The sequence below is a fragment of the Taudactylus pleione genome, unplaced genomic scaffold (genome assembly GCF_031769625.1).
Source record: "Taudactylus pleione unplaced genomic scaffold, aTauple2 ptg000015l, whole genome shotgun sequence".
Classification (NCBI taxonomy): domain Eukaryota; kingdom Metazoa; phylum Chordata; class Amphibia; order Anura; family Myobatrachidae; genus Taudactylus; species Taudactylus pleione.
The window spans coordinates 8,125,519-8,152,272 of record NW_028284417.1 but is presented as its reverse complement, the minus strand read 5'-3'; the positions used below and the strand labels follow the sequence as shown (position 1 = coordinate 8,152,272).

The 26,754-nt window shown below is 43.3% G+C and overlaps 1 protein-coding gene across 5 annotated transcripts in view; it reads left to right on the top strand.

The window, feature by feature from the left end:
• FILIP1 (filamin A interacting protein 1) overlaps positions 1 to 26,031 on the top strand; it is a 216,174-nt gene extending 190,143 nt beyond the window's left edge. For 4 of the 5 annotated variants that reach the window (XM_088471516.1, XM_088471507.1, XM_088471532.1 and 1 more), the window contains 3 exons: positions 1,247 to 4,064; positions 7,576 to 7,797; positions 19,531 to 26,031. In XM_088471516.1, coding sequence (XP_088327642.1) covers positions 1,247 to 4,064; positions 7,576 to 7,782 — 3,025 coding nt within the window. In that variant the 3' untranslated portion in view covers positions 7,783 to 7,797; positions 19,531 to 26,031. The remainder of the gene's footprint in view (positions 1 to 1,246; positions 4,065 to 7,575; positions 7,798 to 19,530) is intronic. The other variant, XM_088471542.1, reaches the window with a different exon arrangement.
• Positions 26,032 to 26,754: the final 723 nt, after the last annotated feature.

The following is a 26,754-nucleotide window of genomic DNA, read 5'->3' as shown; positions in this document are numbered from 1 at the left end:
TTTACTGGGTCCAGGCTTAGTGGAAGGGCCTGGGTCAAGCGCCGTCCCTCCCTCTTACCTCCCACTGATAGCGCCCCCCTCCGGCTTTGCGTCTGGCTGAGGGGCTCACAAAAAATTTTAAATCCAAAGGGGGTGTGACCACACCTCCCACCATTAGGTCACGCCCCCTTCCCCTGGGCTCAGCGCGGCTCTCAACGTTCCTGCATTCAATTCAGAATCAGCCCCAAAGAGTTCTCTCATAAGATGGTGGCATGAGTGATTTCTATTGTCCGGGTCATTGCACCCTTCCAGTAGAATTAAGTCCTATTAGCGCTTTCTTCTTTTAAACTGGTTCAGGCATTTAAATGTAGAGGTTATATAAGTGACCACAGTTCCAAAACACTTGGTGTAAAATAATGAATGTATCATCAAGAAAATATAGATATTTGCAGCATTTTAGCTGAATCAAAGCATTCCACAAACTTATTATCTTTTATTTGTTATGGTGCATACACACGATCAGATTTTTCCTTCAGATATGAACGATAACGATTTAAAAATCGTTCAGTCGTTCATATCTGAAGGAAAATCGTTCATATCTGACATGCCTGAACGATGGACGATCAACGATGCGCGTTCCCGTTTGTCAGATAACGATATCTGACATCTGATGGGTTTGCAGTCAGACTTGGACGATTCCATTCATTTTAATGCAGTCAAAAATCGTTCAATCGTTCAAATCGTTCAAAACTTTGGTGAAATCGTTCAAATCGTTCAATCGTTCAGTCGTTCATCTGACAAGTCTGACAAATCTGACCGTGTGTATGCTCCATTAGACGCCACAAGGTGTAAACAGAGCTAGACATAAAAACAAAGCATAAATACAACTCAAACAGTGAAATGTCACATGGGTGCAAAGCACAAATACAAACACTGAAGTAAAACCACATGCAGGGAGTGACAGGTACCAGGAAGAGGGTATGGCATCTCACTGTAGCTGGAGTCAGTGGGCACTGGTGAGTCATAGGCTCACATTGATAGTGAATACAATTTAGCATATTTTATTTTTTATTAAGAACACCATTATTATTACAGTATGATGTGACAGGAGAGAATGTATTTCAAATGAGAGGATAGACATTAAATATTTACCAATAAAATGTAAAAATATTTCAATCAAGAGCCAAAAAAAACACAAATTCTGGCCTTCATTAATAATATCAACTTCAGACATGTATATTCTAAAAATACTGTATATGTTTTATAGGTTAAAGAAGTTACTGGAACAGGAGAAAGCTTATCAGGTGCGAAAAGATAAAGAATATAACAAGCGCCTCAATAAAGTTCGAGACGAACTAGTAAAGCTCAAGTCATTTGCACTGATGCTAGTGGATGAGAGACAAATGCATATTGAACAGCTTGGACAACAAACTCAAAAGATACAAGATCTTACTCAGGAACTTCAAAAAGCAGATTCCAAATTAAAAGCCGTTTGCGCTAAAGCCAACGAAGACAGTCAAAAAATTGTTAAATTGGAATTTGACCTTGAGCATAAAGTGTCCAAGTATTCTCAAGAACATGAAGAAATGACTGCAAAATTGGTCACCCAAGAGTCCAATAACCGTCATCTTCGTCTTAAGCTGGTTGGTCTCAATCGCAAAATCGAAGAATTAGAGGAAGCAAATAGGAACCTTCAAAAAACTGATGAGGAGTTAAAAGAGTTGAGAGAAAAAATAGCCAAAGGAGAATGTGGAAATTCAAGTTTAATGGCAGAAGTAGAAAATTTAAGGAAGAGAGTCTTAGAAATGGAAGGTAAAGATGAGGAGATAACAAAGACAGAATCGCAATGTAAAGAACTCCAAAAGAAACTCCATGAAGAAGAACACCACAGCAAGGAGCTTAAACTGGAAGTGGAAAAATTGCAGAAAAGAATGTCTGAATTAGAAAAATTAGAAGAGGCATTTATGAAAAGTAAGTCAGAGTGCACTCAGCTTTATGTGAAATTGGATAAAGAAAAAGCCCAAACAAGGGAATTGATGAAGGAAGTTGATGTGGTGAAGGGTCGAGTTAAAGAACTTGAATCAGTTGAAGGAAGACTAGAAAAAGCAGAACACAGTTTAAAAGAAGACTTAACTAAGTTAAAGTCTTTTACTGTAATGCTTGTTGATGAAAGGAAAATCATTATGGAAAAGATAAAACTAGAGGAAGGAAAGGTTGATGATCTCAACAAGGACTTAAAAGTTGAACAAGGAAAAGTTATGGCGGTAACAGAAAAACTTATAGATGAAAGTAAAAAACTATTAAAACTAAAGTCTGAAATGGAAGAAAAAGTGTATAACTTGACAAAAGAACGAGATGAGTCAATCAGCAAACTAAGAACTGAAGAAGAGAAAAACTGTGAACTAAGCTGTAGAGTAGGCCTGCTGATGAAAAGAATAGAAAACATGGAAGTTTCTGAAAGAGAAGCCACACGAAGCAGAGCAAAGAAAAGTTTTGAGCCTGTACATCAAGAAGACAATAAGACAAAAGAGTTGATTTTGGAAATTGAAAGACTTAGAAATCGTCTTCAACAGCTTGAAGTTGTTGAGGGAGATTTGATGAAAACAGAGGATGAGTATGATCAGCTACAAAGAAAATTTAGAACTGAGCAAGACAGAGCTAATGTGCTCTCTCTGCAGTTTGAAGATCTGAAAAGTCAAATAGCAAAGAACAAAGCTATTGAGAAGGGAGAAGTTGTAAGTCAAGAGGCTGAACTTCGACATAGAATCAGAGTAGAGGAATCTAAAAACAGAGACTTAAGAGCAGAAGTACAAGCACTGAAAGAGAAAATTCATGATATGATGAACAAAGAAGACCAGCTTTCACAACTTCAGGTTGATTATTCAGTCCTTCAGAAAAGGTTTATAGAAGAAGAAAATAAAAACAAAAATATGGGACAAGATGTGTTGAATTTGACAAAAGAACTGGAACTGTCAAAAAGATACAGTCGTGCTATTAGACCAAGCATGAATGGGAGAAGAATGGTAGATGTCCCCGTGACATCTACAGGGGTACAAACAGATGCAATAAGTAATGAGTCAGTTGAGGAGGAGACTCCTGCAGTGTTTATCAGGAAGTCCTTCCAAGAAGAGAACCACATTATGAGTAATTTACGGCAAGTCGGACTTAAAAAACCTGCAGATAGATCACCTGTTCTGGAAAGGTATCCACCTGCAGCAAATGAACTGAACATAAGAAAATCCTGGATCCCCTGGATGCGAAAAAGAGAAAATGGCTCCCCTGCTACTTCAGTTACACCAGAAAGAGCAGTTCGTCCAAATCCTATCCCAGGGCACTCAGGTGAAGTATTCCTTTCACCAAAACAAGGGCAACCGCTACATATAAGAGTAACACCAGATCATGAAAACAGCACAGCCACTTTGGAGATAACTAGTCCACCTTCAGAGGACTTTTTTTCAAGCACCACAGTAATACCAACCTTAGGTAATCAAAAACCACGGATTACAATTATTCCTTCTCCTGGTGTCATGAACCAGAAAGGAAAAGGTGCTGATAACTCTATGCATCCAGAAAGAGCTATGTCCCCTGTCACAATAACAACTTTCTCACGGGAAAAATCTACAGCAACTGGCAGATCCAGTTTTAGTGAAAGACCCACATCTCCAATTCAGATACTCACTGTGTCAACATCTGCGGCATCTCCAGAGATATCTGCATCTCCAGATTCTCAAGAAATGACCATGGGACGAGCTGTATTTAAAGTTACTCCTGAAAAGCAAACTGTGCCAACTCCAATAAGAAAATACAATTCGAATGCAAACATAATTACGACAGAAGATAATAAAATTCACATTCATTTAGGTTCACAGTTTAAAAGAAATCCTGGCAGCTCCTCAGAAGGGACAACACCTATTATAACTGTTAGACCTTTAAATGTTGGTACAGAAAATATGGAGGTTACCACTGGTACAGTACTTCGATCTCCAAAGACCAATTTGACTGTCAGGCCTACAACAAACAAAGTGACCAGTTCTATAACCATAACTCCTGCCACGACATCTTCTACACGTGCAACCCAATCAGTGGTGAGTACACAAGTAATATCACTTTATTAAATTAATTTACTATAATTTATGTATTCTATATATATATAATATATATATATATATACACACATATACATATATGTATGTATATATATATATATATGTATATACAGTATATAATATAGAAACTCTCATTTAAGCTAGGTAGAAAATTACCCTATTATACATCTTTACCAATAAAATGGACTAAAATGCAAAATGCTAACCAATTAGCTGCTTAGAGATTAGTGATCAGGACCTTGCAAACTGGAGTCCAATAGCCACATACAAAACTTTTTCAGTTCTCTGTTCCAGCTTATTTACTTATACAATTGCCTACTTAGGGGGAGATTTATCAAAGCTTGGAGAGAGAAAAAGTGGAGAGAGATAAGGGACCTCATTCAGAGTCGGTCGTAGCGGCCGCACGGTCGTACGCCACCGATGTTAGCTAAACTGCGCATGCGTAAAGTTCGCAATGCGTGTGCGCAAACTAGCCGCTACGATCAGAAATTTCTCTCTCCTTGAACACAGCCAGGTCGGTAGTTTGAGTGACAGATTGAGGCGTTTGTGGGTGGTAACAGGGGAAGGTGCTTGAAAACGGGGGAGTGGAGATCCAAACGCAGGCGTGCCTAATTATGTGAACGGCGTTTTATGGGAGTGCATAATTAACAAAGTAGTATCATGGCACACGTGACATGGGTGGTTTGTACACTGACCTGATCGTAGAGCTTAAGAGAGGGTATGGTCCCTTAAGCTCTATAACCAGTTCCGATGGTTCCCGATGGTCTCGATTAATCCTTATATGGCCGGAGATGACGTGTAATGCATACGAGAAGGGGGCATATTTTTTTGTCTTCCGGCCGCTTCCTCCCCTTGGTCGGCCAGCTACCGGTTCGATCTTAGGGACGCAACATGCGAGTGCATCATTTGCATATCCGGCCACTTTTCCCGTGCGGCCGCAACGACCGACTCTCAATGAGGTCCAAAGTCCTATTCATTCAGCTTCCAACTGTCATTTTACAGGCTATGTTTGAAAAATGACAGGAGCTGATTGGTTGGTACTTTATCTCTCTCCAAGCTTTGATAAATCTCCCCCTTAGCTTGTATCTCTGCATAGCTATAAATGCAGAAAGTAGAGAATATCTAGCAGTAACTATTGAATCTATTGAAAGTTAAGAGCCTTTTTACTTTTATTGGAAATGTCAAGGTTTGCAGATATACAGACTAGTCTATTGCCACATCCACTTCTTCTACTAATGCTAGCCAAAAGACTGTTGTTATTATTATTATTTTATTGATATTCGTTATTAAGCTAAATAATAATTATTGCTACACTTTTGGGCAAAGGTAGCTAACAGAGACTAACTGTGATGTCATCCAGTAGTGATACTGACTGGAACCATGCTGTGTATAGGAAAATGCAGGGCCATAACTAGGGTAGTGCGACCTGTGCCATGGCACAGGGCACCGCAGGGCAGGGGGCGCTATTTGGTCCTGTCAATTTTCTGTTTATTATCATTCTCACTTGTATTTTCCTATTATTTTATCTCCTGGCCTCCCCTATCTCTTCCCTAGCCCTTCCCCATGAGGCCATGGCTCTTTTTCCGGGTGCATTATGTCCCTATTTCAAAAATAGGGGCTGTTCCAATGATCTTTCTGGCTCAGTGCACCAAAAAGTCTAGTTACGGCTCTGGGAAAATGTCTCCATATATGATCAGGACTTTGGGGTCTAATTCATTCAGTATTCCTCATTACTCCAATAATATGCAATAATGTATATTGTTATCGCATCTATGAGACCACACTGCTTTTGTCCATCTGCTTGTGTAAGCAGCCATCATCATTATCAGTGCACACTTGCACCAGCCCTAAAGCAAATAGCTGTCCAAGGTCAGACTGATTTCTGCATGCACACAGCTCTGCATAGCTCAGTATCCCACCTACATGACCACAACACACTCAGCCTACGTGCAAACACCCTGTCGCCACCCAGTTACTCACCTTCATGACAATCAGAGATGTGTGAGTTGCCTCCATCTCTGAATTGCCCATGGTTGCTCACCTACAGAGCATGCACACTGATATAAATCACAAAATGCCTTGTGTGCAGCTCTGCATCAGGTCCCGAGACAGTAGCTTGGTGCTCAGGCCCAGCAGCCAACCAGCCCTTTTTGTTTGACAGAGGGACATAATGCAGTGTAATACTGTAGATGAACGACATCACCTCACTGCTAATAGCATCACAGTTTTGGAATTCATACAAATATACCCTTTTCACATTGCAATGGTGGGTTGCAGCTGGGATTTTGTTCACAAGCCCATCCTGGGTGCAACTCGTCTGAGACCCCTTTCAGACTGGCAGCCCGACACACTAATTGCTGGGTCGATGCCATCAAGTGCTGAGCCGGCGCTTGGACATGAGATCATCTCCAAGCACTGGCTTTTCCTATGCTTGTAAACGAGACCTGGGTCGCATCAATGGGGGTTACCCATTCCCACTGCAACACGAGCCAGGTTGTACCGGTGTTCAACTCTGCTCGTGACCAGGGTTGAATTGCCGGCCCGGCTTATTTCAACCTGGCCCTTTCACACGGCACAGATATTGCGGTTTTTGCAGCAAGTGTGGAAGGGGTATAAAACAGAGTTAACATTAAGAGGCTGATTTGAGTTGGGGGCAAAGCAAACAAAAGCTTGCACCTGGAACAAACCATGTTCCAATACAAGGGGTGCAAATATATATATTTTCTTGTTTTGCAAGCAGGGTAAATATTGGCTGCTTTTGCATGTAGCCCATAAATACTTGACAGCTTTATTGTTACACTGTGATTTGTTTTGAGTATGGACACTTGCACAGAGCCCAACATCGACCCGCTTGCGAGCTCTCAAGCGCTTGCGAGCGTGTCTGAATGAGACCCTAAATGTTTATATGAGTTATCTCATAATTCAAATGTTAACTGCATTACAGAAACTAGTGTAAGGATTTCTGAAATGTATTGTGAATTTTCCCTACTTTGCTTTCATGTATCACACATTCATCTTCAGCCGTTACAGTAATTAATTTCCCTAGATGTGAAATTTATGAAAACAATTTGTAAGCTTATTCCCGTATATTATATTTAATTCTGGTATTTGCAGTGAGTTCTTGATTTTTAAGTAGGAACAATCCACTGTCCACAAGTGTTTTCTTTTTTCCAAAAAACTAAACAAACCAGCCGATGTAGAGAAAGCAGCCATGAAAAACTCCGATAGTGTCTAGTGTTTTATGTTGATCCATTCTTTAGACAATCATCCCCTAAAAGCCTTTATACTGGGTTATTTGATTTACAGGCTTGGTTACTATAAATGTTTACTATATGAATCAGTAAATGTATTTTATTGCCATCTTTTTGCAAAATCATTGTAAAATAATATAAAAAATAAAATGTAAAATAAAATAAATGAGTTATTTTTGTAGATGATTTGTTGATTGATTTTTAGATTGATTGATTATGTGTTTTCTTTAACTCTTCAGACAACACAGGATGGGTCATCCCAACGCCACATCCCTACCCGCATTCCCATGTCAAAAGGTATGAAAGCAGTAAAGCCAATAATGGCAGTGCCAGGAGCAGGAAATCTGTCAAAATTTGAGCCACGTGGCGAGAGTCAGTCTATGAAAATAGAATTGAAGAAATCACCAGCCAGCAGCTCTTCTCCTTTCGGAGGGGGGAAGGGCTGAGGCTTAATCTCAGGGGTATGTGCAGGTGTTTCTGCTACCATAAAAAGCAGTCCCCTGTTTATCAAAGCTCTTAGATAAATACTAATTCATGACATCCTATCTCTATTCACCTCTCTGCTGCTCGCAGGACCAGCAGTCAGGTGAGTCATAGACTTTCTACAATTAGTCGTAAAACAATAACAAATTTAGAAAAATAACCATGTGTCTCAAAAATAACTAATGAAGGATATTTCTATACTGTAAACCATTATTTAGGACAATGGCAGTCGGGTAGCCACTATCGGTGCAAGATGGCCCCTACCTGAATATTGCTCACTGTTTCCCCCTAGACAAAATGACATTGCTATTTTAAGTTGCAGCAATTACCCGTACACAGCGGAAGCAGCCATATCGTGGGCTGGGAAAATATATTTAACAATGCTTAGTATTAGTTAACTTAGACTACATTCTCATCAGTATTGACTCAGCTCACAAAATGGCTGCTTCCACTCTGCATAACTGACAAATGTATGGTAATTCTATTCACTTAAATTAAATAGCATTTTGTAGTAATTATTCTGCTAAGAAAGAAGGTTTATAATAAAATAGCTGTTATTAAGTATCATTAATATTCAATGGGATGTAGTAAATTTCCCGCCGCCTGGCAAAACGCAGACGCCACTATAACTCTTACAATTTAGATACCGGCATTGGAATCTCGACAGCCGGCATTCAGATTGTAAGAGACCGGACCTAGGTAAGTGTTAGCCGCCGGTGGGGGGGAGTTAGGTTTAGACACTCCCTGGGGGGACTTAGGGTTAGACACCCCCCAGGGAGGGTTAGGGGAGGAGAGGGGGTGTTAGGGTAGGCACCACTGGGGGGGAGGTTAGATATAGGCACCCCCCCCTTCCCCGAGAGGGTTAGGTTTAGGGTGCAGGGAGGGAGGGTTAGGTTTAGGCACCCCCAGGGGTACTTGGGTTTAGGCACTGCCCGGGAGTCTTGGGGTTAGGCACCACCAAGGGAAAGTTAGGGGTGGGAGAGGGGAGGGATAGAATACTTACTAGCCTCCATAGGGATCTTGATGTGTCGGGTTTCCGTTGTCGGGATTGAACCTGGGGCTCTTCAGCCGCCGGGATTTCATACCCAACCCATATTCAATGTAGATTAATCTAGCCAGCCTGCGCTCAAGTGTTAATTCCTCAAAGTCTTACTTAAGCTATATTTTATTTCAAGTAAAAAAATAAACCTGAATAAAATTCCCATCACATAAAATAAGTGCTTCTTTTATTATGTTAGTTGACTAAATGATAATAGCCCAAAAATGGTGACCTTCATAAACCCTTTACATGTTAAGATTCTGGCAATTACATGACGGCCCCTTGAATGGGTTTATTGTACTCTAGCACCCTAATGTTTTACAGTATAGAATCTTGTAGTACATGCTGTCACATGTTTTTGAAGCTTGTATTGATCTGCATGCCAGATGACATGAAGTGTATGACTTTTTCCATATGGAGTGTGTACATACATGTATGTGTGCTGCATTTTGCTAGTGAATGTGATCTGCATGTATATTTAGTATAGAATATAGTTTATTTTCAGCAGTCTTAAAAATTCTACCATCTGTCACACGCTGATGTACATCATACTTGCTGACTTTCTGGTTGCCCTCTCCCGAAGGAGGCAGCCAGAAAGCCAGTGCAGCGGTTGGCATTTCATATGTGAGCGGTGTGGGAGGAGGGCGTGAGTGGGCAATTGTGTCATCGTGGTCCTGCCCACTGCTATACAATGCATACATGCCTACACTCCCTAAAGTCGCAGGAGGCTCCAGTTTCTTCAGGTAACCCCCCGCAGTGTAGGCACTTCTCCTGCATCCCACCCACTTCCTAGTGAAGTGGGCAGAAACTTACCTGAAATCCGCAGTCCGTCATTAGGGGGCGGGGGTTAATGACGCAATTCTATTATAATCTCGTCATTTGGCCCCACCCCCTATTAAAATATGCGCAATTCATGGGAGTTTTGCTGTGAGGGGGCGGGCCTAATGACGCAAATGGTCCGGCCCCACCCCCATCACTCCCCGACTGCTGCCTCTCCCCAGGCTTCTCCCGGAGAGGGCAGATTGAAAGTCGGCAAGTATGATACAATGCAGTGATTGCCGGTAATGTAAAGTGTGTGTGGAGGGGGGACGTGGCTACAATTACACAGTTCATATTTTTGCATTGCATAATTTGGAAAGTGAAAAAAAATTGGGTTTAATTGTTTTTAATGTGTATGAGTTAAAAAACATGGACATTTCTGTTTATAACATTCAATAGGTGTAACTTGATTGATATTGACTATTGGTTATTCCCTCTGATAGCTAGTACTAAATTTGTTGATTGACACAGCTTGCCTTTGTTTTATTTTACATTTTCACCATATCCTATTACAGATGAACAGAGCTGACCCTAGCCAATTTGGTGCCCTAGGCAACATTTTGGCTGGTGCTCCCTAACAGATAAACCCACAAAACATATATACACACACACATTATATACAGAGTGACTCTGGTCTACTTACCGTCTGTCTGTCTGTCTCTTCATCAGTGGGCCCATCCCTGCAACAGTGCTGTGGCTTCTCCTGGATGATGGGTGCTGGGCGGCGGCAGAACCATGAGTGACAAAGGCCCATGGGAGGAGTGTCTGTGACTGGGCACTCCCACGCCCATCTTACTTGTAGCAAGCACATGTGCAGAAGCTCATTCTGACTGCTGCGCTGCCCGATCGGAGCTGAGCTCCAATCATGGTAGCGGCGAGCAGGGAGTCAGTAGTCACAGCACCTGGCCGGTGCCGCTGTCACTATGGTGCAGCGCAGAGTCGTGGGAGTCCCCTAAGGCATTTGCTTACAATCAGGCCCGACCACAGTGGGGTATAAAGGGGATACTTGTACCAGACCCCGACACTCAGAGGGGCCCTGTTCATGTGTCCCCCCTGTCCCTTGCCTCTGCCGATGGCCCGCAACAGGTTCAATGAAGCGGGGCCATCGGCCCGGCGCAGAGCAGAGAAGCCAGCGGCTCGGTGCAGAGCAGAGAAGCCGACCAGACAGATGGGGCAGCCCGGTGCAGCACGCATGACGTCATGACGTCACACAACTGGAACAGAGAGAAGCTGGAGCCGGGTGTGAGCTGACCACCCTGGAAGAAGAACGGCAAAGCAGGACAGGCAGCTGGCGCAGGTAAGTGCGGGCTGGGCTAGAGAAATTCGGGCGGGTAGTGGAGGTGTGCTGGTGAAGGGGGGAGATGGAGCTGAGGGAATTTGGGCTGAGACACACTGGGGAGACCCACAGGGGCTCCCCAGTTAAATGTCTTTAAATTACAAAAGATACCATTGTTGTGATAAAAAAAAAAATCCAGAATCCCACCCAGGGCACATTTTGCACTGTACTAGTTAGCCAAATAATAAAACTTTTATTATTTTGCTAATAACTCAGTTTTGCTATAACAAAATGTATATTGCTTTTATAGAGCAAACAGCCCATCTTTCTATTTACATTTGTGTGGCGCTAGCAATACACTTGTAACAGCAGCAATAATAAATATATATCCAATGATTGCAGTGGTAAAGTACCAAGCTGCACCCCCATTCCCTTCAAACCTACCCAAAACATGATACCTCCATCTTGACTTCCACCCCCCCTTCCCTCCACAGACAGACAGACAGACACACACATACACTTCTACTATAGGGCTTCTTAGCTCTTCCTCTTCTCTCAGATTTTCTTCTTCTTACTATCTCCTCCACTGTCCCTGATTCCACTCTCCTAGGGTTTCTCCACTGTGGGCTGTCAAGCTACTGGTTCCTCTAGTGGACTCCGTAGCCAGCACCCTCTCATCTGTTTGGGGCCTGGAGCTTGCGCTCCACCAGAGAAACCCTCCCTACGCCCCTTCCTGCATATACGTACTGGGTGGGGATAGGGGGCCCCAAAAAAATGAGTGTGCCGGGACCCGGGATTTCTGTTGCCGGCCCTGCTTACAATGCCTATGCCGGCTCTGCAGATGAAGTTCCTGCTGTGATCTACAGTATATTTTGCTGTGAGGAGGGCTTGAGTAACAGTATTAATTCAATGCTGATACTGTACATGTATTAGAAGTTTGATCCCATTCTTACAATATGTAGCTAGACAGCTCTCTGTCAGTAGTTAAATAATCTTATTACCATGCGTACATGACCCAGCTCTGGCACGACTCCTCTGGGCACATTTCTGGAATAGAACTGCACAAAGCAGCTGTCTGAAGGCAGATATGGAGTAAACAGTGGAAATGAGCCACTCTTTCCTCCATATTTGCCTTAATACATGTACCTACAGTACAATTCTATTGGTGGCCATAAATAACCTCTCCTTTTTAATATCAATATTGAATAGGTAAAAAAATATATAATATGAAAGGAGGACGGGTGCATACAGCAAATGGAAAGAAATTGGTTCTAATGAAGTGAGAAACATAAGGGAAAAAGGGGTTACAGAAATAGAATGCCAAGTACAAAACAGCAACACATCGTAATAAAGATATGACGCAACACGAATAATCTCTCCTTCACTAACCTCTTGAACACTAGTTTATGCCCCACATCATTTGCTGCGTGATTTTCAATAGGTCCCCTTTGGATTCCCTTCAATATGGACTTGGGGCCTGATTCAGAGTTGTACACAGTGTTGGACTTTGGCATGAAGGGCCCACCGGAGAAATGTAATGGTAGGGGCCCATGCTTAAAGTGTGCCGTTAGTCACCAGGAGGTTGTGACCAGATCCCGCAGTTGCTTGGCCAACCATTAGGCAAATCTTTGTGTAGTTTATTTTTATACAAGTGAATCAAGCACCCATGTTTACCAGGGTTCCTGATCCAGCAGGTAACTATCCCTCTAATAGTGTAACAGTGTATAATTTCAGGTTACTCAGGATGGCTGCGAAGTTCACTCAGCTGGGGCTAGTGAAGCTGCATTGGAAGATGCAGATACTGGCCTCGGCATGCCCAGAAACCGGGGCAGACATGCCCCTGTTTTCTGGGATGCTGGCCGTTGCCGCACCTTCCCTGCCCCCAAACGGCTTAGGGAGCACTGCAGCCATCATTGCAGACACTGATCGGCACATGCACTGTACAGATCCTACGCATGCACTCAGGAGCCGTCAGACTTGTACGCAAACCATCGGTTTATGTATAACTCTAAATCAGGCCCTTTGTACCATAAGTCTACTGAAGTATCTATAATGTGTCTAATGATTATCCTGCTGTCTAAAGGTCTTTTCAAATGATTCTTAGAAGGTGACCTAGGTACCTTTATGTTCTCGGTTTAATACCGTACATTTTCTTTTAGGAAATTATCATGTTATGCCTCTTGTGTAAAGAAATATACCATCACTTTTACACCACATGCTTCTCATTGTACTGTAATTTTTTTTTTATTTTGACCTGTCCGTCTTCTAAACCTATGTCATCTCCAACTGAGCAAAATACCTGTTACTACACTAATGATGACACTACTAAATCACTAGTAGATGCTGTGAAAATAATACACACAAAATATATACAAAAAATGGAGATGCCCAGGCACAGCACCGTTTTTAGCAGCTCCATTTCCATCCAATCTTGCCCAATACAAGAAAATAACAATAACAGAAAAAACAGAAATTAGGGGAGAATCAAGGAGCGTTCCCTATTAATGTATAATCACACTGACACTTTATAATTTCCAAAGTGGAGTCCTCTTGATGTTCTTTAATTTTCTTTCTTTTATGTTCTTTTTTTCAATGGTTTTTCAACATGAAAAGAAAACAAAATCAACAATGTGTACATTCTTTCATCATTATTTAGCGTAGGTGCTTCATGAAATAGGGGGTAGGTACTATCCCATACAAGAGATATGTTTCCCCAAAGAGTTAAGTAGTGAAGTGATGTACCATACTTACTGCGTCATAAATTAATCACTGCATATATAAAGGTATCTTTTTGTCATGCAGATCCAAAAAGTTTGTCACCAATAGTGTTAGGAACACCCAGTGTGAATAATCCAAAATTAGTGTACCCCACTCAGTTAAACTGGTGGATTGAAATATATATCAAGGTATCTTTAAAGTCAAGAAGTATCTTTCAATAAGTAGCATACCCTACTCACACACTGAAGGAGTTGATTCCTCACATAAAAGTATCTTTATAATTGCTTCTCAATCAATCAGTATTTGCATCCACAAATAATAATAAGACATGATTTATTTCACAAAATAACATGACACCAGAACGGTTTGGGAACCTCTGGGCTAATTAGTACTTGCACCTGTAAGAGGCTGGGGTTTTACTCAGTGTCTCACTACCTGGGGAAAGAGGCAGCAGGCCTCTTATGAGACATTGGGGCAGATGTATGAAGGTCTGTGAAGTGATAAAGTGGAGAGTGATAAACGACCAGCCAATCAGCTACCAACTGACATTTTTCAAACACAACCTTTAACATGACAGTAGGGAGCTGAGTGGCTGGACGGTTATCACTCTGCACTTTATCACTTTCCAGAGCTTCATACATCTGCACCATTGTGATTTAATGACCGTGAGTACTGTGCATATGCCTATGTGTGTGGTAGTGGCATTAGGTCCTACCACTGATGATAGAGGGAACCTCTGTGTTTAGTTAGAGCCCAGACGGGCTAGAGTTTTATTTTATATTTCTCTTTTTCTGCACAATAAACTAGCTTCAGCTAATTTCATGGAAACCCTGGTCTGGTGTGCTGTTTCCTGGCTGCTGTGTGTTTGTAAGTGTCCATCTACCCCAGGAGAGGGCAGCCCTAACCTGATCTTATCACAATGCACTTATCATTTCCTGTCTTGATTACTGTAACCATTTACTATATAAACTTCCATATATCTAGCAGTCACCACATCACAGTGGCGGATCCATAGGGGAGTAATAATCGAGTGCTGCTCACTGCACTCAGTAAAGGAGTGGGAGGGGAGGACTGAACAGGGTTATGTGACCAGTCCCCTAAACAAAAAGACTAGATCCGGTCCTGCCACATCAGTCCATTTGGAATACATGTGTAATTGTAGGAGCTGCATATTTCCTACAGTATACAATTTAGCATTCTGGTTCCCATCTACAAATCTCTGCATGATACTATATATTTGTAAATGTTTCCAAGTAGTCATATACTGTTCCGCACCAATCATGCTTCTGTCTGTCTATGCTGTATAACTTTTTCATAATACATTCTATTATTTTGTATGTTTTGCAAAGAAACAAGCTTGGAGAGTAGTCCATGCAGCATCTTCAACCATTTGATATTCATCTTCTTCATACTAAAAACCCTGGGTGGTGTGGTGCCTAATTGTGTTATCAAGGCCCCGCCCCCACTATGCAAATTTGCATTTCATTAGAGTGGGAGAGGGTCTACAATGATTCAGTTCCATGTGTATCATGTCATCCAAGCTCTGGGCCACCCACTTCAGTCAGAAAGTGTCCGGCAGCAGGAGACTGGTTAACTCTGTTGGGAGACCAGGGAAGCCTCCCTAAATTCAGGACTCTCCCGTACATTCTGGGAAAGTTGGCAAGTATGGTATTTTTCATAGCGATTAGTGAACAATTGACCTGATTCCGTCTGATTGGAATGACAAATCGTCAAAATCATTAAGTGTGTACACTTTATATCGGGTGGTGCACGTTACCGTGGTGTCGTCAGCTGCATCGCCTGATCGGGCCTACATGCAGCAAAATCTGATGATGCAGACTGATGACCCCATGCAGTGGGATGCAGCAGGGGCCGACATATTGGGCGATCGGGCACCAGATCGTCTAATGTATACCGGCCACCCAATATGTAGGCCTGTTGGTCAGGGGGGAGGTCGACCATCGCATCTCTGGGTACACATGTCGTTTAAATTGTACCCAGCTTTACACATTTGGCAGTACCACTTTAAAAAGGGTTATCAGCTCAGCTATGTTAACCCAACTGTGATTTGCTTACATTGTATCTTTTTAAATTAAAAACTGCAGGCAAGCAACATGCATGCAAACTAAGGGCCTGATTCAGCAAGGATCGCTACTCTGCTAATACGCACGCAACGCAGTTGCTAATATCAGCGGTGATATGCAAATAATTGCATTCGCATTGCGATCGCAGCCTAAAATAAGGACGTCCATTTTCCCTTACACACATCCATATACTTTGGCAACATAGTAAAATAATCGGTAACATCAAGTAACTTCGGACCCGTACACAGGTAGGTCAGACCTCACTCAGGAACTGCTAACTTCAGCACATGCTATGAGGCCTCAGGCTGCATATGGTATCGCAGTAGCTAATTTATGCATGCCCCTGCAACTCCGTTGAAACGCACTGGCACACCTGCATTCGCCCGACCACCCCCCCCGTCACCACCACCAAAGGGCACTTCCTGTCAATCACTCTGTGATGGGTCTGCGTCGCCACTGAGATCGCAGTTCCAATCACAGCGGCTGGTTCGCGCACTGCGATGCATACGCATGCGCAGTGTGAAACAATTGCCCGATTGTGTGCGTATTAGCAACTGCGATGCTTGCTGAATCAGGCCCTAACTGCAGTGCAGCCCTGCAGTATTGTTAAAAAAAAGCATGTGTGGGGTTTTGTGTTATGCCTATTTTTTGTTTTAATTCCCCCACCACACTATAAAATATTAGCATTAGCAAACAGACTGGCTTATCTCCTTTTATCCCTGTATTGCATATTTGCCTGCCCTTACACAGAAAATACCAGGCCCCCCCTATACATTAACAATACAGGAAAAGAAAACCTTACAGGGAACACCTGCAGCCGCTTGCAAAGCAGGGGGCTGCTAGTCCCCTTAAAAATAATAATAATCTAAAAACAAATAGCAGGGCGCAGGAATCTCATAAAAAATATATAATAATAATTACATTAAAATGTATAGTTCAATTAGATATAGAACAATGTTAGTGTTGAATATGATCACACTGTATTAGAACTTCATATGATACCAATTGGGAACAGTGGGCCTGATTCAGACCCGCTCGCAAGCGCATAGCGCTCGCAAGCGGCTCGATGGTGGGCCAGTGCGCATGCGTGGCGTGCGCACTGCATGTGCGCGAACCCTGGAGCAAGCGCAAAAAGCACTCGCTCCGGCGCTCGCATCCAAAAGGGGCGGCTGTCGATTTTGATCGACAGCTCGCCCCTTTTGGAAGACGGGGAGGGGGGGTGGCTGGGCAAATGGAGGCATTCCTGCAGGAACGCCTGCCGTTTGTGGGCGGCCCTACTGACATCACTCATGATGTCAGTAGGTGGACTTCCTGCTCTACAGCTATGCGAGCGGCTAGGAGGCCGCACAAAAAAAAAAGAAAAATGCCCTGATTCAGAGCGTCTGGCTCTGAATCAGGCCCAGTGGCTTCCTGGCCACTCGCTAAGCTGTGGGTGACCACCCATAGCTTTTGCGAGTGGCCAGGTGATGGTCGCGACCACAAGGGTCTCGTTCCCACATGCCCCAGTGATGTCAGTAGGGCCTCCCACAAACGGCAGGCGTTCCTTCGGGAACGCCTCCGTTTGGCCAGCCAACCCCCTCCGCCTACAAAATGGCGCAACCTGTCGATCAAAATTGATTTTCTCGCGTGCACACTGCCCGGCCATCGACCCGCTTGCGAACGGGTCTAAATCGGGCCCTGTGTTTCTAAAAAAATCCACATATTATTCAGCACATAAAAAAGTAACACCAAATGGCAACATGTAAATATACTATGTAGCAGCAAATGAAGTCCCAGCTAGATTGTGTAGTAAAAATAATTCTGGAGTATTATGCAAGTGTGTGAGCAGCTCAGTGTATTCCAGCACAATTAGCTCACTAAGGGGCCCATTTATCATTGAATATTTGAGGTAAAATGCCCAATTAACCTCAAATAGTAAGTATCCCCCGGATGTATTAAGGAGAAACCCGGAAGTCCCCATGCTGTAAATGGGACCTGGGTCGGACGACCCGGGTTACCCTTTTACACTGCAGGGTTGCACAAGTCATTCCTGTGTTAAACCCTGCAAGCTACCCAGGAATCCAACCCTTGCCCCTTTTACACCTAGCAGCAACCCGGGTTAACCCTGCGATGACCCGGGTTTTAGCTGTGGTGTAAAGGGTACTAGTGAAAAAGGTGGGACGGGTTTGGGATGATGCAAGTTACCATTGTCACAACCCATGTGTATGGTGGGGGCATCATGATGCAATTACCCTGCCCATCGCAGTGGCTACCTGCATCTTCTCTCCTATTTATATCCTGGAAGAGAAAGAAAAAAAATGGACAAGTGTCAGTGGCGTCACAAGGAGGGTGACAGCAAGGTGCAGACTCCCCCTCAGTGACAGGAGCCAGGTGCTGCACTGTAGTATTAAGTGCAGCACTCGGCTTCTGACACTGTGAGGGAGCCCGGCACTGCACACAGGGCAGGCCGCACCTCCTGCACCCCCCCTAGCCCTCAGTAAAAAGCACAGAACTGCAGCGTTTGGGGCGCAAGGCCACACCTTCTTCCTACGTGGCCAAGCCCACTGTCCACGAGGCCACATGCCTTTTTCAGTGACACAGCATCCCTCTCCATACCAGGTGACACCACAGGGAGGGACGCCACTAACAAGTGTTTTGTATTTCTGCCAATGTATTGCCTCACTTATGCCCAAAACTGCTAAGAGAAGCAAGTGTTATTCTGTGTTGTTTTAGCTGCATTCATCTCCTGGTGAATTGAATTGATCTGTGTTAACAGTGATGGGGAACATCCAAGACTTAAGCTACCTACACAAGTTACAATTATAGGGCCGACTGATTGGGTGATCAGCTTCATTTATTGTATAGTGTGTATGAACGATCATTTTAGCGCTTCACTTATAAAACGGTTTTAAAATATCCACATATGCATTGTTTCGATTATCCGATCTGTTGGTCAAGACTGAAAATCTCGGCCACAATTTACCGATTTCATGCAGTGTGTGTGCATTCTCGATAATCTGCCCATAATTCCTATGCTTTTTCCTGATCACTTCATCATCCTTGTGGGCGTCCATATGCAATTTCACTGTGAAATTCGCCAGGTATTTCATTTATATTGTATAGTGTGTAGCACAGATATCAGGACCATGACTTTGCCAAAAATTTGAGCCAATTATTGGTATGATCAAAGATCCTGGAACGAGGAATGTTCTATCTTTTCTTGTGTCCAGCATGTTCTGTTGAGGAATCATAACATTTCTAATAGCGGCCATACACGGTGCGATGCACCCTGTAGGGCGACTGCCGATCCGTCGTCAGACGGATCGTGCTGTCCCCGCTGTCCGCACGATATACCGGCTCCCCACTCCACCATCTGAATGGGATCGTACATCGCATCCCAGATCATATGACCCTGCAGGAAGATCTGGGGATTGAACTTACGATCCCGCGGGAGTGCACAGCACGATATCAAGTACTATAACCTGCCCATACATGGCACAATATAGCACCTATATCGTGCCGATACTTCGGATTGGCACGTATATCGTGCCGTGTATGGCCACCTTAAAAGCCATTCGAACTGCATTCACCATGCATTAAATACCTGATAGAAAAAAAATTCTGTTTGTCCATGATAGTCTGAATGTACTCTTATTGTACAGCACTGCAGTAAAAGTTTGTATATTAACAACAATAATAAAAATGTAGATCACATCTACTAAGATGTACAGGAACTGGAGTTTAGTTTTAACTGTGATTTTGCTAAGACCAATAAACTTTTAATTTCTCTCTCTAGAAAGCATTGTTATCCATCAGCTGCGGATGAACACTAGATGACGTATGCGAGGGAACAGGAATTGATGCACTTCTACTGAACAAAGTTTTCTGGATATTTTCTGGATTGCACAATCAGAGACTACATTTTTACAAAGTTTTATGCTACTGACACATCAAAGAAAATATCTTTATTTTTTTTTAATATTGCAAGTGTATGAAACAATATTTCCAATCTGCAGGATTCTATTTGTGCAAATTCTGTTCATTTTTTCTCTGCAAAACGTTTAACTTATTTTATACTTTACAGAATTTTGTTCAAGTGACTCTTTCCTCCGATGTTGTATTTTTATATTAATCCTGCACAGCTTGTAAGCTTACCTCCCAAACAGAATGGTATGGTCTAAAATTATTTTTTGAAGATGTATCTGTGCAGGTTAAAGACAGGGCCGTAACTAGGGTAGTGCGACCTGTGCCATGGCACAGGGCACCGCAGGGCAGGGGGCACTGTTCAGACCTGTCAATTTTCTGTTTATTATCATTCTCACTTGTAGCTTCCTCTTATTTTATCCCCAGCATCTCCTGGCCTCCCCTATCTCTTCCCTGGCCCTTCCCCATGAGGCCATGGCTCTTTTTTGGGTGTTATCTTCCTATTTAAAAAATAGGGGGGGCGTCAATGCTCTTTCTGGCAAGAGCACCAAAAAGTCTAGTTACGGCTCTGGTTAAAGAAATACATTTAATGGTGCAAAGAAGAAGAAAAATTGTGCCGTGTGTGAATGGATACAAATAAAAACTTTTGGTGTTTGCATGGGAAGGTGATCTTGTTGAAATATTTAATGAGAAGGGTGAAATATAGACTTTATTTACTACCATTGGTGAAGTCAGTGCTTATCATATCCAGTCTTCGGCATACACTAATAATACCTCTCTCACACTTCAAGCAATAACCCGGGTTATTGCATGTGAACACGTAGCAACCCGAGTTACTGTGCAGTGTGAAAGGGCCAGGTTGAAATAACTTTGATCGAGCAACACTGCATTTCAACCCTGGTCACGAGCAGGGTTGACCATGGGTTCAACCCGGCTCGCGATGCTATGTGAATCGGTAGCCCGGGTTGATGTGACCTGGGTCCAATTCACAAGCATAGGAAGCGCGGGCTCAGCACGTGATGGCTATGACATTATCGACCCGGCAATATGCTGGGGCGGGCCGCCAGTCTGAAAGGGGTCTCATCCGGGTCACACTCGGGATGTACGCGTGAAGAAAATTCTGGGCGCAGCCCGGCATAGCGATTTGAAACAATAGTGCATGTTTTCCAGGTTCCTCACAGAATAACAAGTGAAATAATTAGAACCACTCGTGAATCCTTTAAAATGTGTTAGTCAGTAATGTGCTCCAGCAAGGAGATATGGAAAACATGCACTCTTAGGGGCTGATTCTGAGCGTCCGTGTGTGCGTCTTTTGCCGCTATTGCTTCTGCTACTACATGCAGATACGGCTACAAGCCCCTCCCTGGTGTACAAGCATGTGTCTGAATGTGTTAGGACTGAGACACCCACTTTAGACCCATCTTTAGATGCTCAAATATTGTTTGGTGCGGTTTTAGTGAAACCACTGAAACTGAGACGCCTGTGACAACCCCATAGGATGGATCATCTCCATATGTCCACTTAGCCACCTCCCTGTCAATGCTCAGAAACGCCCGGTACATTTTCAAGACATTTCTGTGACTGTGTGTCTCAATCACAACTGCGACTCTTTGTGTACATACTCTGGACGCATGGGCAGTGCGCAATAGAAAAAAAATTGGCAACTACATTCGGCATGGACAGTGCATCAGGCCCTTACAGTATTGTGCCCAGAAGAGTGGATTTGGGAAGCAGTGGTGTGAGTGTAGGACAAAAAGTAGATCAGATGTTTGTTTTAATTAATTTGACTACACAGAGTAAGCTTAATATCAGATTTATTACTATGTGTCACACACTATCGTCTAGAGCAGGGCTTCGCAAATCCAGTCCTTGGGACACACTAACAGTGCATGTTTTCCAGGTCTCCTCACAGAATCACAAGTGAAATAATTAGTGCTACCTGTGTATCTTTTAAAATGGGTCAGTCAGTGATGAATATATCTGTGCTCCGGCAAGGAGATATGGAAAACATGCACTGTTGGGGTGTCCTGAGGACTGGTTTTGATAAGCACTGGCCTGGACAGAATAACAGGGGAATAAAATTTCTCTTCAAATAATTATTTTTTTTCTGATTGTTTTGAGTCTGATACCAGTCCTTTTAGTAGCATTTGTGTCTTGCCTACGAATATAACATCACATTCACCATATTTATTATTGGTTGATTTGTGGGGTTTGTAAATATCTAGGAATTGGCTATATTTTATGCTAACTTGTGCACAAAATAATGGTACTACATGCATGTGTCTGCGGATGTAAGAAAATATGTCTGTGTTTGCAAAAAAAACTCAAGTGGCCTTCAGAAATGAGCATGTGTCTTCCAGCAGTGGCGGGACCAGGGTCAGCGACACCCGCTGTGGTAAATAGTCCCCCCCCCCGGTGCGTGCATCAGGGGGCATAGCTCAGCGGGAAGCCCTGTTTACATCACTCCGGAGGCATTTCCAGCATTCCCGAAGATGAATCCCAATGACAAGCGTTGGGTGCTGCATGTTAATGTCACAGTGCAGCACTCTGCTCCCTGTCACTTCGGAGTTGCCGGCATTTTGATGTCACCCCCTGGAAGGGTAACATCCGGGTGTGGTCTGCACCCCCTTGTTACGCCTCTGCCTTCCAGAGGGGATGTAGTGAGTATCCTGGCGGATGGGATGCCTGCCGTCGAAATCCTGACACCGGTAGCCTGACCCGGGACTAAAGATAGGCGTTAAAATCCCAACGCCTATCTAAATCCTGACGCCGGAATCTCGACAGACGCCATCCCGATCGAAGGTACACCGGGTCGTCTTAGCTGTTAGCCGGGGGGAAGGGTTAGATTTAGGCACAACAGCGGGGTTAGGTTTAGGTTGGGGAGAAGGAAGGTTAGGGTAGGCACCACTGGGGGAGTTATGGTTAGGCACTAAGAGGGCATAGTTAGGTTTAGGCACCAAGGGGAGACGGTTAGGTTTAGCCACTAATGGGGAGGGTTAGGGTGCAAGAAAGGGTTAGGGGAAGAAGAGTGGAGTGTTAGTATACTTACCTGACCCTTGTAGGGATTCCAGGCATCGGGATGCCTTCGGCATTTTGACTGCCAGTATTTCAAACCCAACCCCTTCCAGAGTTATCAGACAATAAAGGGCATAAAAGATGTCCTTTTACTTATAGGCAAACAAAGATTTGTGTATATGCGTATTGTGTTGTTACATATTTTGCATCTGTCTTGTGCAAATGTATAATTTTTGCTTCAAAAGTAAAATTTTTAAACATGGAAACCAAAGTAAGAATGCAGCTACAAGAGCATAGGTAAAGTGCGTCTCCACACCACTGTACTCCATTTGTATGTTACTGCCAGTGATCTTTTTCTCAAAGTACAAGAGACTACAAATGTTAAAAACACAAGACTGAAAATATTAGGACAAGCTTTGCGCATGCACGGTGCGATATATATGTGGGACACATAGGGTCTGATTCATCTTGGATCGCAGTTGCTAATATGCATGCAATTGGCTGATTGTTGCGTTCTGCGCATGCGTACACATCGCAGTGCACGTGAGTGTGCCGGCTACTGCGACCGGGACTGTGATCGCAGAGGCTACACAGACCCATCGCAGAGTGATTGACAGGAAGTGCCATTTGTGGATGGTGATGGGGGGGTGGTTGGCCGAACGCAAGTGTGCCACTGCGTTCACATGCCGTTTCAGGGGCGTGCATAAATTAGACTAAAGGTCAGGACTCAGCAAGAGAGCGTATGGGTCTGGTGGTACTCGATTGTACTGATGGTTTCGCTATTCTGCTAAACATTATGGATGTGCATATGGTAAAGTGGGCATCCTTATGTGGTGCTGAGTTTGCATTGCGATCGCAGTGGTTTGGCTTGCTATTGCAGTTGAACAGCGTGTGTACGCAATATTGCGATCCCTAGTGAATAAGGCCCGTAATCATGACATACAAATGCACTTGTGTCTGACTATAAATCAGTATCTAAGATCATTATGAAGAGTGCTTAGACAGCATTTCTCACATAGCACCACAAATGAAAAAACAAGGCTAGTAACCTATTCTAAAATAATGCAGTTACAGGATTGACTTTGATGCCTGCATGTGTGTGGCGTTCGTTAATTGAAACCTCCTCAATATTGGAAAGTATGAAAGTTATAGCACATGCCTGTGTTTCTGTACACTAGTAGTTGTATACACATGGCAGTATATAAAACACATAGGAACAAAACACCAGAAAACATGCAAGTGTTTTGGGACATTTTGATCTGACCTGTGAATTACACTGATGCAAATGTGAATAGTAAGCTGTACGTTTTTTTCATCGAGGAACGCAAAGTAAACTATTTCTTGTGTATATGATCCCGTAAAACAATAAACCATCTACTGGTGCATTATTTATTCTCCATCTTTTGGAAGGCCGTGCAAAGGTCTAAGCACATACTTACCTATTCTCCTGCAACAGTCAGGATACTACTGAATTAGCAGGCAGTCCCCCATGAAAGTAGGTGGTCTTCCCTCATCCTGCTCGCTTCCTATAGAAGTGGGGAAGAGGGGGATGATAAATGTCGGGAATTACTGGTCTGTTAGGAGGGGGGTCAGTATGATGTAATTATCATAGAATTGCGTCTAAAGATGTAATTTGCCTGCAGCCGCCCCCTTAGTAGTAATTTGCATAAGCCCGGAGCGGATGCAGCAAAGATTGGCAAGTATGCCTAAGCATTACTTGGTTCTAGATCAGTACATGAGGCACACTACCACTGGCACCTCCGGCTTCCAGGTCCTCTGCATACTATACCATGTCTGCAGTCTGGGGACTGTGCAAAAGGTGGAGCGGATGGTAGCATGCCTATGGTAGTATGGTTGCGGATAGATCCCTTTCAGTAGATGTACCCTGACGTCATCAGTTACTATCTACGTGGAAATAGAGTGTGCATTGTAACCTGTGGTGAGTGAAGCGAGGCACCGTGCCTGAAGCAGGTACAAATTTCTACTATTGGTGCCCAGATACTACAGTGGAAATAAAATACCTGCACTGTCAGGGCATGGAACCGCACCTTCGCCCTCAATACACAGCATGTCCGGTACATTCACTGAAGGGGATCTATACACAACTATGGTAGTATGCTGAGGACCTGGGAGCTGGTGCCGCTGATGGTAGTGTGCCCCATGTTCTGAACTTGAACCGCAAGATTTTAATGGGATGCAGTTTGGATGTATGCAGTCACAATGTGGAACAATGTAATGCAAGAAAGCCAGTGCCGGGATCCAAACATGGTTAAAATGCTAATAGTTGTGAATCTGTAGAATGCAAGTTATGTTAAGTGTTTGTGTTTTTATTGTATTTTATACATAGGATGACCAGTTTGTATGAAAATATTAAAGCATGAAAAATATGTGTGTTGTCGGTACCAGTACAGTCAGATGGCCTGATTCATCATGGATCGCAACTGCTCCAGCGTATGCAGATCAGCCAATGATGCGTACTGCACATGCATATATGAACCGCAGTGCGCGTACGTGAGTTGGCATTGTGATCGCATTGCAATCACCTACGCAGATAAAAAGCCATCGCAGATCAAGGGACTGGATGTCAGCGTTTGGGGGTGGCTTTGGGAGTGGTAGAGGAAAAACGCAGGCGTGTGTGTCCGTTTGAATGCCATTGCATGGGCCTGCATAAATTAGCCACTGCGACGGCATACACAACTTGAGTGCTCACTGCGTGCGACAAGGTTAGCAATTTCTGAGTAAGGTTAGACCTGTTGTATTTGTGCGTGAGGGGCCGATGTTACTCGATATTCCCGATGTATACGCAGCAATGCGGATGTGCAAAAGTGGTAGTGGGCGTCTCTATGCTGGCTTTACGATTGCAGACCATATTTTCGCAGCAGACCTGTGTGCGTAATGCAGATGTGATCGCAATAGCGATCCGTAATGAATCATGCCCAGTTATAATAATATGCACTGTTTTATCACAATTATCCATTTTAGAAGCATAATAAGTACAACTGGAATGGGATAGGCTGCAGATGTTTGCATGGAGCAGATCTTTGATGATAAAATAAAAGTCTAAAGAGAGCAGATATCAATCAAAGGTGTCTAAATATAGTTGATCTGGGATGGCAGGTGACTATATTCAGCAGCTATTCAATGACAGATTTCTAAATAGAGTTGATGCTGAATACCCTGGAGTGTAAATGTATAAATAACGGTTGATATTACAAGAGATCAATTTGGCTATATATAAAATCAAAAGTAAAATTCACACCAATTCTGTTTGCAGTGTAAGTACAGTATATTACATTAAAACATCACACATACACAGTTGTCAATACTCTCACTTTTGATGTGTTTTATTTACAGTGTTCAGAGCATTACTTTGCAATAAACTGTACTTGTAAATGACATACAGTACATTGATTTGTGATATATATCATACCCTTGACAATTTTAAATTATTTTTTAAATATGTAATCTGACTGTTATTAAGACAGACTGTGCAAACAAATGGGTTAGTGAAAATAAATTATCAAGCCTACATTTAGGCCTAGGTGCAGTTGGCCTGTGAATAGGGGTATCAGGACTTTAACGAGCAGCCTATCACACTAACTTATAAGTTATAACCACTCCATTCCACTGATTGCCTACCAAGGGTAACTGTTACATGTGAAAGCTGTGGCCTGCTGATTTAGGGCCTGATTCAGAGCCGGACGCTATTTGCGAACGGTCGTTCAGAAAAAGGGGCCGGCTATTTAAATTGAGCGCTCGCTCTTTGCGGTCTGTTGACGCCTCTATGTCTGAGCGAGTGAACGAAATATGCGCTCGCTATTTTTTAAAAAACGCCCCCTGGCCGCTCGCATCCTACGTCATCTCCGCTATTTATTTGATTAATCGAGTACATCGAAAGGCGTCTGAACTGCTCGCAGTGCTTGTGATTGGATTTTCCTACCGCAATCATGCGAACAGTTCAGGCTAAGAAACAACCAAGTGACGTGGCCGATGACGCTGCTTTGTTAATTATGCACACCCTTAAAACGCCCGTTTTGACTGTTTGGCACGCCTGCGTTCGGATCTTCACTCCCCGTTTTCA